The sequence below is a fragment of the Tasmannia lanceolata genome, unplaced genomic scaffold, assembly GCF_043159265.1.
Source record: "Tasmannia lanceolata isolate RefF3 unplaced genomic scaffold, GAP_Taslan_0.1 ptg000006l, whole genome shotgun sequence".
Taxonomy (NCBI): Eukaryota; Viridiplantae; Streptophyta; class Magnoliopsida; order Canellales; family Winteraceae; genus Tasmannia; species Tasmannia lanceolata.
In genome coordinates this window covers 10,201,045-10,213,743 of record NW_027518683.1, presented here as the reverse complement: position 1 = coordinate 10,213,743, position 12,699 = coordinate 10,201,045, and the positions used below count along the sequence as shown (strand labels likewise).

Here is a 12,699-nt window from a genome sequence, read left to right as displayed (position 1 = left end):
GTTTTTATTTATAGTACTAAAAGACTAGATGCAATGTGAAAATATAGCATGGTTGTGCCTATATAATTTTCCCTGTTTTTTTGTAGAATATAATCATCTCAATTATGTGTGTTTTTTTTTTTTTTTTGCTTATATCGTTTCCCACCCTTTTCATAGTATTTCTGATGCATGCCAAATTTTATTTGATTTATTTAAAATTGTGGTTGTTTCAAGGAATCGAGGAATCATGGCTGATGTTATTTTTCTGATTTTTCTCCTTGTTCCTTATCTTTTGAGTTATGCTATTATCCATGTAACTGTAAAACGTAGGCTGTCGTTGCTCTATTTAAAGGGCATGTTTATCATTAATAAAAGAAGAGAATTTACAGGAAAATAGAGACTTTGTTTCTAGGAGAGTAATGGCTCCTCTCGAACCGAGCCGTAAGGAGGTCCCGGTTGCCTCGAATCAACCATCATCTTTCCTATTCTTCCTTTTTATTTTATTTATTTATGTTACGACCGATTGGGCACGTAACAATTTCCACTCCCCTTTTGTTTGTCTATTTTTGTAAAAATGATATCTTTTTCTTTCAATAAATAGAAAACCAAACGAAGGTAAATAATTAGTTATTTTGTGAGAAAGAAAAATAAAAGTGGTTTCAATGTAGAAAAGGGATGGTAAATATAATTTCCCATTTTATACATAGGCTACTGATATTTGCACTACTATGTAGCTTTAGTAATATAGATATATGTTTGGTTTTATATTTTATTAGAAAAAAAACAAGTATTATTGATTGAAATAATTATTGAAAATTTGATTCCATTCCGGCTTTGGTCTGGACAGTACCAAACACTAGAATGGGAATAACGATTGATTCCCTAGATAAATTCCATTGCTTACAAACACTAATTGGAATCATTATCTGTTTACAGGGGGAATTGGAATTGGATTGGAATGTGATACTGTTACCGATTCTTGATTCCGGCAATCCGTTTTCTTAGGAATTCCCTGAGAAAAGTACCTTAAGTGAGCCCATGTGGCTGCACTCTCATCCAACAGACGGCATGCAAAATGCCTTCTGGTCCCTAGCAAGTTGCAAATAGGGTAACCTTAATTTTAAATTTTAAAAGGGGTGGCATTTTGATCTTTCCACACACACCCTTGATTTTTAGAATTCTTATATACTTATGACCCATGTCATAGGATGATCCAAACCGTCCATTTTATGGGCCAACGCGTAAATAGGTTGTGCCCAAAAAAAAATCATTTCAATAGGATGATCCTTGCCTTATTTGGTTCATGGAAATGATTTTTCGGGCACAACCTATTTATGCGGTGGCCCATCAAATGGACTGTTTGGCTCATCCTCTGGCTTGGGCTGTGTAGTACATTTTGAAAAAATATTGGACTATACAGGTTTACACCTTATAAAAACTCTAGTTTTTTAATAAGCTCATCATTCCCCTGTTTTTACTTTTCCTTGGCATAGTGTATTCTTTTGTCACTTGACCACATTTCTTCTTCGCTTGCGAGATTAGGGGTGTAAACGGGTCGAATTAGGGGATTCTTCTACTCTGCAGAGTCTAATTATCTCTTATAAATAACATATTTCTTCACTACCACCCATTTCTAGAACAATGTCAATTCCACTACCAGATCTTAATTTCAAGCACTTAAACTTCCTAAAGTATTTATTTGCAAATTTCAATGTTTTCAAGAACAATGTTATGTGCATATAATTATGGTGTATATGGGTAGTTATAATCTGATTATTATCTAGTTGTGGGAATGTGTTTTTAGTGTTATGGGTGTTAGTTATGGTGTATGTGTTCAGGGTAGTGGGTGTTAGTTGTTGATGGTGTGGGGAAGTGGATGGGTGATGTGTAACTACTTTGTGTTAGTATTCAAGTAGTTGTATTATAATGAAATGAGGAAGAAGATGAATTTTAAAACAGCAAAGGCAACTTTGTTTTGGAGGGTCGTGACTCCTCTCGAATCGAGCCATTAGGAGGTCTGATTGTCTCGAATCAATCATTCCCTTCTCTATTTCTCTTTTATTTAGTTGATTTGTGTTACGGCCGATTAGACATGTAACAGTTTATCAAATGTAAACGTAAGTGGCCCTCTAATCAAGCATGCCTATAAGTTGTTTTTACCCCAATTGCCTCTAGATTTTTCTAACGAGAGGCCAAAACAAAATACTGTGCCTCTATCTACTAAGAAGTGTCCAATTCCATCCCAATATTTTTCTCCAAATTTTGTTCTGAAATTGATAACAATTTTATCATTCTTAAAATATTACCAGTGCACTTTCGGAGATAAAAGACTAAAGATCACCCCATATGCATAGGCAGTGAGACATGATTAGATGCTCTTGTATGGTTAGGCGATCGGCCATATCTTTAGCGCTTCTAAGAAAGAGAAAAAATGAAAAGACACTGCATCCACGGCACTTTAATCTCGTCCATGAGATTGGCAAGTCCCCCGTCACGTATCACTTTACCCAAGATATTATGCTAGAGTAATCACTTTCCACTTCCAAATTGCCCTCCGTCTTTGTGATGAAAATGATCAATTCCTTGTTAAAAAGCACAAACCTCAGCTTCTTTGGAATCGGTGATGCCAAATAGGCCCACAAAGGAGTAGATGGTGTCATCAAAAGAAATCCTAAAGATGCCTCCCAACACCTATACATTGCTTAGGTTGCCAAGAGAGCAGTTCTAGGACGTTACTAGGAAGGATTTCTGTCTCGCTACCCCTTTTAGCTTTGGAACACCTCATCTGCATTCTAGCCCAAATGACCAAGACTGTTGATATAGGCCACAGAGATAGACTAGATATCAAGGATCTTTTTCAAAATATAGTTGCCAACCAACCACTCAACTGAAAAAGAAAAGGCCTAGCAAAACGGACCAAGATTGTTGATATAGACTATAGAGATAGACTAGATATCAAGGATCAATTTTACACACACGCACGCACGCGCCTGCGTGCGCGCACACACCCACACAACACACAATATAATATCTCTAAAAAAACATATTAGACCAATTTATAGCATTAATATAATATCTAACACCATATGCAACTAAGCAACATATTCGACCAATCTATAGCATCAACATAATATCTCCAGAGTCTGATAAGTCCACTATACAAAAATCATAAAAACCAGTGGCCAGAAAGAGCTTGAGCATTAGTGCAAAAGACAAATAAGATGACAAGAAATCATCGATCCCTCCTTTCTCTAAGCATGTCCCCCCTTCCATCTAGGGAAGGCATTGTCTTCTTTGTTGTTCCTGAAGGCACAGCACCCGATGGAGTAGACAATGATAAGGAAGATGATGTTGACGATGGCATCCATCTTCCAGTCTTTCTTGAGATTAGCTAAGACGCCTGCCTTGCACGACTGGCAGTTGAAGCAAAGGGTGTTTTTATCGTTGTCCCATTTGTTGCAATCTGCATTAGAGAATGTTGTATTTGCCGCAGGTTTTTGCCACACAGTTGCATTCACGTAGGTGAAACCACAAATTGTAGGTGGCTTACAGCAACCCGACTACCAAAAGAGAAATACCCATAACAATGAGATTGGAAATTTGAATAGAAAACTCTTCTGGTTTTTCAAACTGCCAGAATAGGGGGAAATTGATAATAACACGAGCACAGTGATAATTTGAATAGGTTTTCAATCTTGTAATGAGACACAGACCACAAAATGCACAAACCTATTTAGATCTCAGTAAATGAGGAATGATCCTCAAAACCCAATGCTTAATGAAAACCCAGATGCACCATTAAGAAAAAGAAAACCCAGATGCCGAGGTCCCGTAAAAGATCCAAAAAGCATAGCTGTGGAGAATCACAATTTCACAAGCTTTCTTAGAATTAAAGAAGAACCAGATGGCAAAAATCTTCAGAGATTGGTGCGATCATGGACTCACTAAGATACTCCCATGAAATTGATGACTTAATTGGAGAAAATCCACGGGTTACCATCTCTCAAAGAGAGCCCGAGAGAAAACAAATTACATAATCGCCGACATTGAGAATTATTAGTAATGAAATGTCAAAAAATGCAACATCATCAGAACAAAGAAAAACTAAAAAGAAACCTAATTTCAAGAAATTTCAGAACTCAATTTTTTTTAAAAACACTTGAAATATGCAAATATATGAAGAATTGAATAACATTCAGCAAGGGATGATGGAATTCATGCGATTTAAAAAGAAATTCAGAGAATAATCAAGACAAGTAGTAGAAACTTTACTAACCGATGCGATCCTGGGGAGAACAGAAATGCAAGTAAATTCTAACGTCTACGGGAAATTCTAACGTCTACAGGAAAACATCACTTCATTTGATCAAAATACGGCATGCCTCTCCTGACAACATCTCCTGTTTTATTCTAATCTTTCCTAGCAGCTAAAGATTCTCCTTAGAATACTACCCGTTAGCTACTAACATTGGATAACTGATACCGGTAAGACATCCCAATATTTTCAAAATAAAATAGTGTTTTGATAATGGGATTTTTCAAAGTGAGTTGTAGAAAGCTTGTGGGAAGACTAAAAGTTTAGTCCCACGTGAAAAAAAAATTAGACGAGTGGAGAGGGGTTTATTAGGATACCTCCACTCACGACATTTGTGTTTTAAAACTCATGTCTTTTTCTGACTTGCAAAATCAGAACACCTTCGGATCTGTTTTTATTTGTGCAAATTGTGCATAATGTCAACACACATCAGTATATTGATTGGGCTTCATTGTATCTTTGCGGCAAATTCACGAAAACCTGGTGCACATCTATGCGCCAATTAGTGGAGGCAAACATTGTCTTGAGGAAAGCAATTGAAGTAACATGCCTTGAAGAACTGCTCTTTCATTTCTCGATCAAATCTACCATCCTCGATCTATTTTCCCCAAAAATCCCAACCCTAACAGCTTAACAACTTCGAAAAACACAACTTAAAGATAAACCCTATCTAACCATGCGCGCCCACATGCCCCTAATACATACCTAGATGGGTTCCACTTAGTGAAATAGATTAATTAGATATTTTAGTGAATAAGATCATATCTTGATATATTTAGTAGTTAGGTTAGATTAGGATAGTCTCTAATTAGCAATTTCTATTCTTATAATAAGATCTTTCTAGATCTTTCTATGTTTAATTTGGAGTGCTTTATATAAGCACATGCTATTGTAATGGAAATGAATGAAGAAACTAGTTTGAGAAATTGTGTCTTGTGCACATAGGAGGACTGATCCTTCCCTCGAAGTGGATCAAGAGGTTGATCTTCCCTCTAAGAAGATCAATCGTGTTGCGAACCGATTCAGGTTCGTAACAATTGGTATCAGAGCGGTCGATCCTATGTCATGGCCGTGTCTTCGGAGTTTTGGGAATTGATACGTGAAGATTTGCAGGAGATTAAAGCACTTGTTTTGGACATGATGGAAGGACATCGACGGTTTGCGAAAGACTTGAACAAAATCGGCACAACGATCGGAGAGGCTTGCACAATGAAAAGGAAACGGCAAAACAGAAAAAGAGGAGAAAAGAACAACAGAGAAAAAATCAGGTAGAAGAAAAGGCGAAGAAGCCACAAAAGAAAGTCGCTTTTGATTTTCAGTGTCGTCGAGTTCAACGAGTTCGTCTCCGGAAAATCCGCTATCCCTCTCAACATGTCCAACGCCATCGAGAAGATCCTCATCCAAGACTAGGGCTGCAACTCGGGTCGGGTTTTGGAGAACCCAACCCTACCCGAGAAATATCTCGGGTCGGGTCGGGTCGGGTTTTTTTTCGGAAAACCCACGATTCCCAAACCCGGCCCTACCCATGATAAATCTCGGGTCGGGTCGGGTTTTTTCACGTTGACGCAATTTTTTAAGGAAAATTCTTGTTTGGCAAGGCAACTCAACTCATAGAAGTAGAAATTACACTCACAGTGTACTTGAATCAAACAATGATGTAATTACACTCACATTACACTTGAATCAAACAATGTTGTAATCAAACAATGTTGTAATTACAATCAAACAATGCTTAATCAAACACTTGAATCAACTCAACTCATAGCAGCAGAAATTACACTCACATACAATAACAGTGGGTGCGTGGGTTTTCACTTTTAACTTTTAACTAACAATAAAAAAAATGTACATACCATAACTTATGTAACTCGGGTCGGGTCGGGTCAAGCCCCTTCAAACCCGGCTCGACCCGAGATTCATGCGGGCTTTTGAATGCCCAACCCGGCTCGACCCGAAACCCATGAAACCTGAACCCAACCCAAGCTATTTTCGAGTCGGGTCGATGCGGGTCGGGTAAAACCCGGCTCGAGTTGCAGCCCTATCCAAGACCATTCGCGCATCCAAATCTCAATTATTTCCAAAAAGCATGGCAAAAGAGCTTTGATGAACGACATGATGAGATTCATTTGAAGATGAAGCTGTCACGGCCCTTGATGACAACATGTGAAACAATGACTAATTACAAGACGAAGGGAGGAAGAAAGGGACACAAGATCTCATTTTTCTCCAACTAGTGCTTAATCTTCAACCTTGAGGACAAGGTTGATTTCAAGGCGGTGGAATGTTACGTACCTAGATGGGTCCCACTTAGTGGAATAGATTAATTAGATATTTTAGTGAATAAGATCATATCTTGATATATTTAGTAGTTAGGTTAGATTAGGATAGTCTCTAATTAGCTATTTCTATTCGTATAATAAGACCTTTCTAGATCTTTCTATGTTTATTTTGGAGTGCTTTATATAAGCACATGCTATTGTAATGGAAATGAATGAAGAAACTAGTATGAGAAATTGTGTCTTGTGCACATAGGAGAATTGATCCTTCCCTCGAAGTGGATCAAGAGGCTGATCTTCCCTCTAAGAAGATCAATTGCGTTGCGAACCGATTCGGGTTCGTAACAGCCCACATATGGTATGCACCACTAAAAGTGAAGAACGAGATCGTGAAATCAATCAGAAAATTCATGAATAAATTTAGTATAAATTCAAAATCCTGATAGTGAAACTCTAGATCCAGAAAGCTGAAAAACCTGATCGTGAAATATTTCATTGCTCATGAATTTGGAGTGGACCGTTCACCAAATCTTGAAATCATAAATCAAGAAATTACTACCAAATTGAACAGAAGAGTCTAATTTGAGCATTCTAAAACAAATTCTCTTAAAAATCAAAACCCTAATTTCACAAACATATAGAAACTGAACAGAAGCCCATGTTGTGAGATTTATTACACTTCCTAAGGAATGTATCAGCGTTTCAAAACGCAGATGCAGGTCAAAACGTAGTAAAAGAAAATCCTAGTTGACTAGGCACGACATGGTCGAGTACTCAATTGACGCGGCAGAGCACTTGGTTGACGCGGTCATAACTCGGGAGAGCTAAAGGTGTTTTTATTGACTCGGTTGGGCAAAATGCGGAATGCAGCCAAAGGAGAAGGGAGTCGAATCGGGGAAGTCCACAATGACGCGGGGGAGTTCTAAAACTATGGATTATACATCCTAGGAAAGAAAAATCCAGTACGTCAAAGTTCAACAAACTTAAGGATGAATAACTGATTTTGCAAAATTTATCAGAAATCCAGATAAAATTCAAAGCCCTAAGAAGTTGAGGGATGACATAATAAAAAATCTAAACACGAAACCCACATCGCAAAAGTCAGGATCAAGAAATATCATACAAAATCTAAAAAAGAGAACATCTCACTAATCTAATCACCAAGCCATAAAGAAAATAAAACTCTTGGGAAAGTTGCCTTATTTCCCACGGTCGGTAGTGGGAGACAACAATAGAAACATATTTTTTAGGCTTTTTAGAAAACCTATGAATAAAGTCTTACTCTTGAACAAAACGGTAAGTGGCGTCACGAGGAGGGTTGGGCGAGAGAGAGGGGGGGGTGTTTCATCTTGGGGATTTTCCTCTTGGGTTTTTCGCAGGTCTTCTCAAATACAGTCTTGGTTGAAAGGGCAAGGAAAGGGTTGCAGGTTTGTGGGTTTAGGTTAATTCCATTGTACTCCTTGTATATTGTTTATCTCATTGAAGAAGATCGTGTTCTCGCATGCAGAGCCAGGCATCTTGAATGAACCAAGTAAAATCTTGGTGTTCACCTTGTGGCTTGTTTTTATTTTTCTAGTTTTTTGTTTACTTGTGCACAACCGGATTGGATTTGCCCGACGGATTTTCTCAACTAGTCATATATGAGCTCAGGTTGGAGCAATCGTCGTTGGCCTGCAGTTGGAGTGATTGTGGGTGGTGTGATTGGATCACAGTTACAGTGATCGTCAAAGGGTAGAAAGAGTATCTGATAAATTCTCGTTTGAGGTGGAGCCCTACAATGAGAACTGTGGAGTGTCTGAAATGGCAGTAAAATCGAGTCCTACCTAGTTCAACATCGGGAAGTACGACGGAAAGGGCAGTTCCACCCTTTGGCAGATGAGAGTGAAGGATATCCTTGTTCAACAGGACCTCGCTAAGGCGTTAAAATGAAAGGATGGGAAGCCGGAGGAGATGACAGATGCCAAGTGAGAAGACATGGAGTTGATGGCGTCAACACAATTCGACAATGTCTACCCAATAATGTTTTATTTACCGTTATAGAATAAGAATCAACACTTAAGTTGGAAAATCTTTACATGTCCAAAAGCTTAGTCAACCGATTGTATATGAAGTGGAAATTGAACAGGCTGAAAATGCATAAAGGCGAAGATCTTCTAAAACACATTACTGTGTTCAACTGACTTGTGGAACGGCTCTACAAGGTTGATGAAAAGTTGGAGAAGTCGCGTCGGATTTGTATGAAAACTTGGTGACGACTTTATTATATGGCAAGGATACGGTGAAGTTAGAAGAAGTCGTGTCGACACTCTTATCAAATGAGATGCGGAAGAAACATGTTCTTGATGGGAGTCAAGAGCATGGGCTGATTGCTCATAAAGGGAATTAGGTAGAGGGAATAAGGGCACTCCTCGATGGTCTGAGACTGTGCAGCATTTGTCCTGAAAAATATCATTGTTGAGGCTGACAAAAAGATTCTTCTAGAGATGACCAAAGGGAAAGGCAAGATTTCATGATCTATCAAATACATTTGGCCAAATGATTCTAAGCTTCTTAGCCATACTTCAACAACTACCCAACATCAATTCCGAGAGGGCAACACAGTGCGGACACCCTTGCAAACTCATGTTTCTATTCCAAGGAAAATCAGTTCTATAAAGAATGGTTAGAAATGCCGCTCGAAGCCAGCGGTGCTGCAAGATGCGACGCTCTCGGTTTCCCTAATCTTCACCCTAGCTCCTGATGCCCGCATGGGCGCTTCTTTGCTTGGGGTTCTTCCACGATTGTTCTATATTTAGGTTAAGGGTATACGCTCCCTTGTTCCCTTTTATATATTCATAAATTTTGAGGTCCACCCGGAGCCGCAACCCTTTCTGAGATAAAAATAACAATTAAGGCTGTCTGACAGGGGATCAGGAAAATACAGGTTAAGATCCAGGGTCAGCAGAAAGGGCGTGCAATGATACCGTTGCAAGGAATACGACCACATCAAGCGGGATTGTCCAAAGCGAGCTAACCAGTCAAACATCGATTGTACAAATACGGTGGTGCCGTAACGAATGAGCAGAATGAAGAGGTTGTAGACGTTCTCTCAGTCTCCACAAGTAGTCACACTTCTCTTCATGATGAGTGGATTCAAGATTCAGGGCGCTATGTTCATGTATACTCTATGAAGGAATATTTTGATACGTTCCAGGAGAAAATGGAAGGTGTAGTGTCCTTGGGTTATGGGTCTACTTTTGACGTCACAAAAGTTGAAATGGTGAATATCAATATGTTCGATGGAGTAATTTGTACTTTGGGTGGTGTGCCATATGTCCTAAAGATATGGAAGAATCTAAAGTCGCTTGGCTCTACGAGTTGCAGGTATTCATATGCAGGTGGAGTCATGAAAATCACACGCAGATGTATCGTTCTGATGAAAGGAGAGAAGTGTGGAGGATTATATGTCTTGTTGGGACACGGTGGCTGGTGTTCCAAAGATCATGATGGCTAATTGGAGACAGAGATGTAGCATGTGCACGCATAGGGCCTCTTTCGCAATTGGTGCAAAGATGGGTTTGCATGTTGTAGGCGATGGTGAGAAGATGATGGTACCTACGTCGGGGAGGATGGATCGAGATCTCTATCCACGGTTGAATAGGTGAGTCAACAGGTTGGCAGCTACAGATGCGCATTGGCTGTGTTGATCGAGTCGAGGAGTGAGAACCAAGTTGATTCGATGGTGTGTAGCTGATATTTCAGAAGGCTAATAGTGGTTTGCGGTGACAGAGTATCAGTAGCGACATCAACAGAAAATCTTCAAGTGGCTAGGAAATAAGCCAAAGTGGAAATTGTTGGGAAAGTTGCCTTATTTTCCACAGTTGGTAGTGAGAGTCAGAAATAGAAACATGATTTTTAGGCTTTTTAGAAAACCCAAGCAAAAAGTCTACTCTTGAACGAAACAGTAAGTGGCATCAAGAGGAGACTTGCGTTTGAGAGAGAGAGAGAGAGAGAGAGAGAAGAAGAAGGGTGTTTCTTCTTTGTGGGATTTGGTTAAATCCATTGTAATCCATGTATATTGTTTATCTCTTAGTGGAAGATTGTGTTCTCACTAGTGAACGTAGGCATCTTGTCCGAATAGGGGTGCAACTCGGGTCGGGTTTGGTCGGGTTGAGGCCAACACGTACCCGACTCGAGTTCCAACCCGACGAGCCCTTTTTTTCAATCCGCCCGAGTTCAACCCGAATTTTTAAGCTTACTAAAATAAAAATGATAAAAAAAATGTCAGGTTTCACTTGGGGTGGGTTGCCAAGCCCTCAACCCGAACCCGAGAGATACCCCCGACCCGAGTTGCACCTGTGTCGGAATCATGTAAAATCTCGGTGTTCATCTTTGTCGTTTGTTTTTATTTTCTACTTTATCGTTTACTTGTGCACGATCGGATCGGATTTGCGTAGTGGATTTTCTCAACAAAAACATTAAAATGTAAAATAAATAAATCTCACCAAGATTCCCAGTTTCAGTCTACACAAGAGAGAGAGAGAGAGTGTGTGTGTGTGTGAGAGAGAGAGAGAGAGAGGGCCATAAGCCAGAATTTAAGAAGGAAAGGTGAAAAGAAAAAACCAAAGACCATTTTTACCTGAATGGGAGATAATTTTTTCTCATAAAATTGAGCCTGCGGCAGGTTTGAATCCTCAAGGCTCTCACAGGCCTTGCCATCCTTCAAACAACTACTGATAGTCCTCCAGTCCTTACCATCACTCACCCTCTTTTGCAGCCAATTCGAATAATCCCCCAAACGATACTCTTTATAGCCTCGTCCTGACACAACCTCTCCAGCCCCCTTGTTAGAAACAACAAAGGTGAAGATGGTGGAGCAAAAGAGCAACACAATGAGGAGAAACATGAAGAGAAGATAAACCCAAAGGAGCCAAGTTACACGGCAGCAAGCCCCAATAAGGCCAGCTAGAGATACCAACAAGAGAAAGGCCCCAAGTACTATTAAGGGTCCGTCAAGAATTTTCTCACAGTCGGTACTTGCCCTCGTACTCAGCCAAATCCCACCTCCCAAAATTGGGATTGAGAAGAGAAATGTGATGAAGTTGAGAATGCCTATTAGATTGTTACTCAGACGAAACATCTTTGCTGGAATAGACAGTCAGAATTGGAGGAAAAAATAGAGACTAGAAAAAGAGGGATTCTCAGAGGGAAGAATAGAGGGAAGAGTAAAGAACCAACGTTAAATACATGTCACTTTCCCACCATTTGACCGGTCTCTCTCTCTCTCTCTCCACACACACACACACAACAGGAATTGTGGGCCCAACAGAAACCGTTGGTGGAATGGTGGGCCCATCTTTGAACAACGTAGGCCCCGCCCATACCACGCCATAGGATAATCCAAACCGTCCATTTGATGGGCCATAAACGTAAATAGGTTGCGTCCCAGAATATCATTTCCATAGGCTGATCCTAGCCATCTGATCTAAATAGAAAATACATCTTATGCAACCTTTATAGATTGTAGGGTTGTGATCATCCTATGGAAATGATTTTTGGGGCACAACCTATACATTGTGGCCCATCAAATGAATGGTTTGGATCATTCTATGGAGTTGGTCGTAAAGTAACATTAAGGCCCGTCCACAACATAGGATAATCCAAGCCGTCAATGGTTTGGATAATCCTATGGAGTTGGTCGTATAGTAACATTAAGGCCCAATCGTAGGCCCCACCGATATTTTTTCAAATTGAAGCGTACCGTCCACAACATAGGATGATCCATGCCGTCCATGGTTTGGATCATCCTATGGTGTGGTTCGTACAGTAACATTAAGGCCCAATTTAGGCCCCACCCATATTTTTGAAAATGAAGTGTACCGTCCAGACCATAGGATGATCCGAGTCGTCCATTTGATGGGCCATAACGTAATGGGTTGTGCCCCCAAAAGGGTTGGCCCATCAAATGAATGGTTTGGATCATCTTGTGGTCGTACAGTAACATTAAGGCCCGTCCACAACATAGGATGATTCAAGCCGTCCATGGTTTGGATAATCCTATCGAGTTGGTCGTACACTAACATTAAGGCCCAATCGTAGGCCCCACCAATATTTTTCAAATTAAAGCGTACCGTCCACAACATAGGATGA

The 12,699-nt window shown here is 39.9% G+C and overlaps 1 protein-coding gene across 1 annotated transcript; it reads right to left on the bottom strand.

Moving 5' to 3' along the window:
- Nucleotides 1-3,009: 3,009 nt before the first annotated feature.
- LOC143879632 (tetraspanin-8-like) lies at nucleotides 3,010-11,782 on the bottom strand. Its single transcript, XM_077382114.1, has 2 exons — nucleotides 11,189-11,782; nucleotides 3,010-3,539 (listed from the first exon to the last, which is right to left on the bottom strand). The coding sequence occupies exons 1-2, from the start codon at nucleotides 11,687-11,689 to the stop codon at nucleotides 3,231-3,233; spliced, it is 810 nt and encodes a 269-aa protein (XP_077238229.1). The 5' UTR covers nucleotides 11,690-11,782; the 3' UTR covers nucleotides 3,010-3,230.
- Nucleotides 11,783-12,699: the final 917 nt, after the last annotated feature.

Coding starts and splice junctions, on each gene's coding strand:
- LOC143879632 (XM_077382114.1), bottom strand. CDS start 11,689: ATGTTTCGTCTGAGTAACAATCTAATAGGCATTCTCAACTTCATCACA. Junction 3,540..11,188: donor AAAAATTATCTCCCATTCAG/GTAAAAATGGTC, acceptor CTCTTTTGGTAG/TCGGGTTGCTGTAAGCCACC.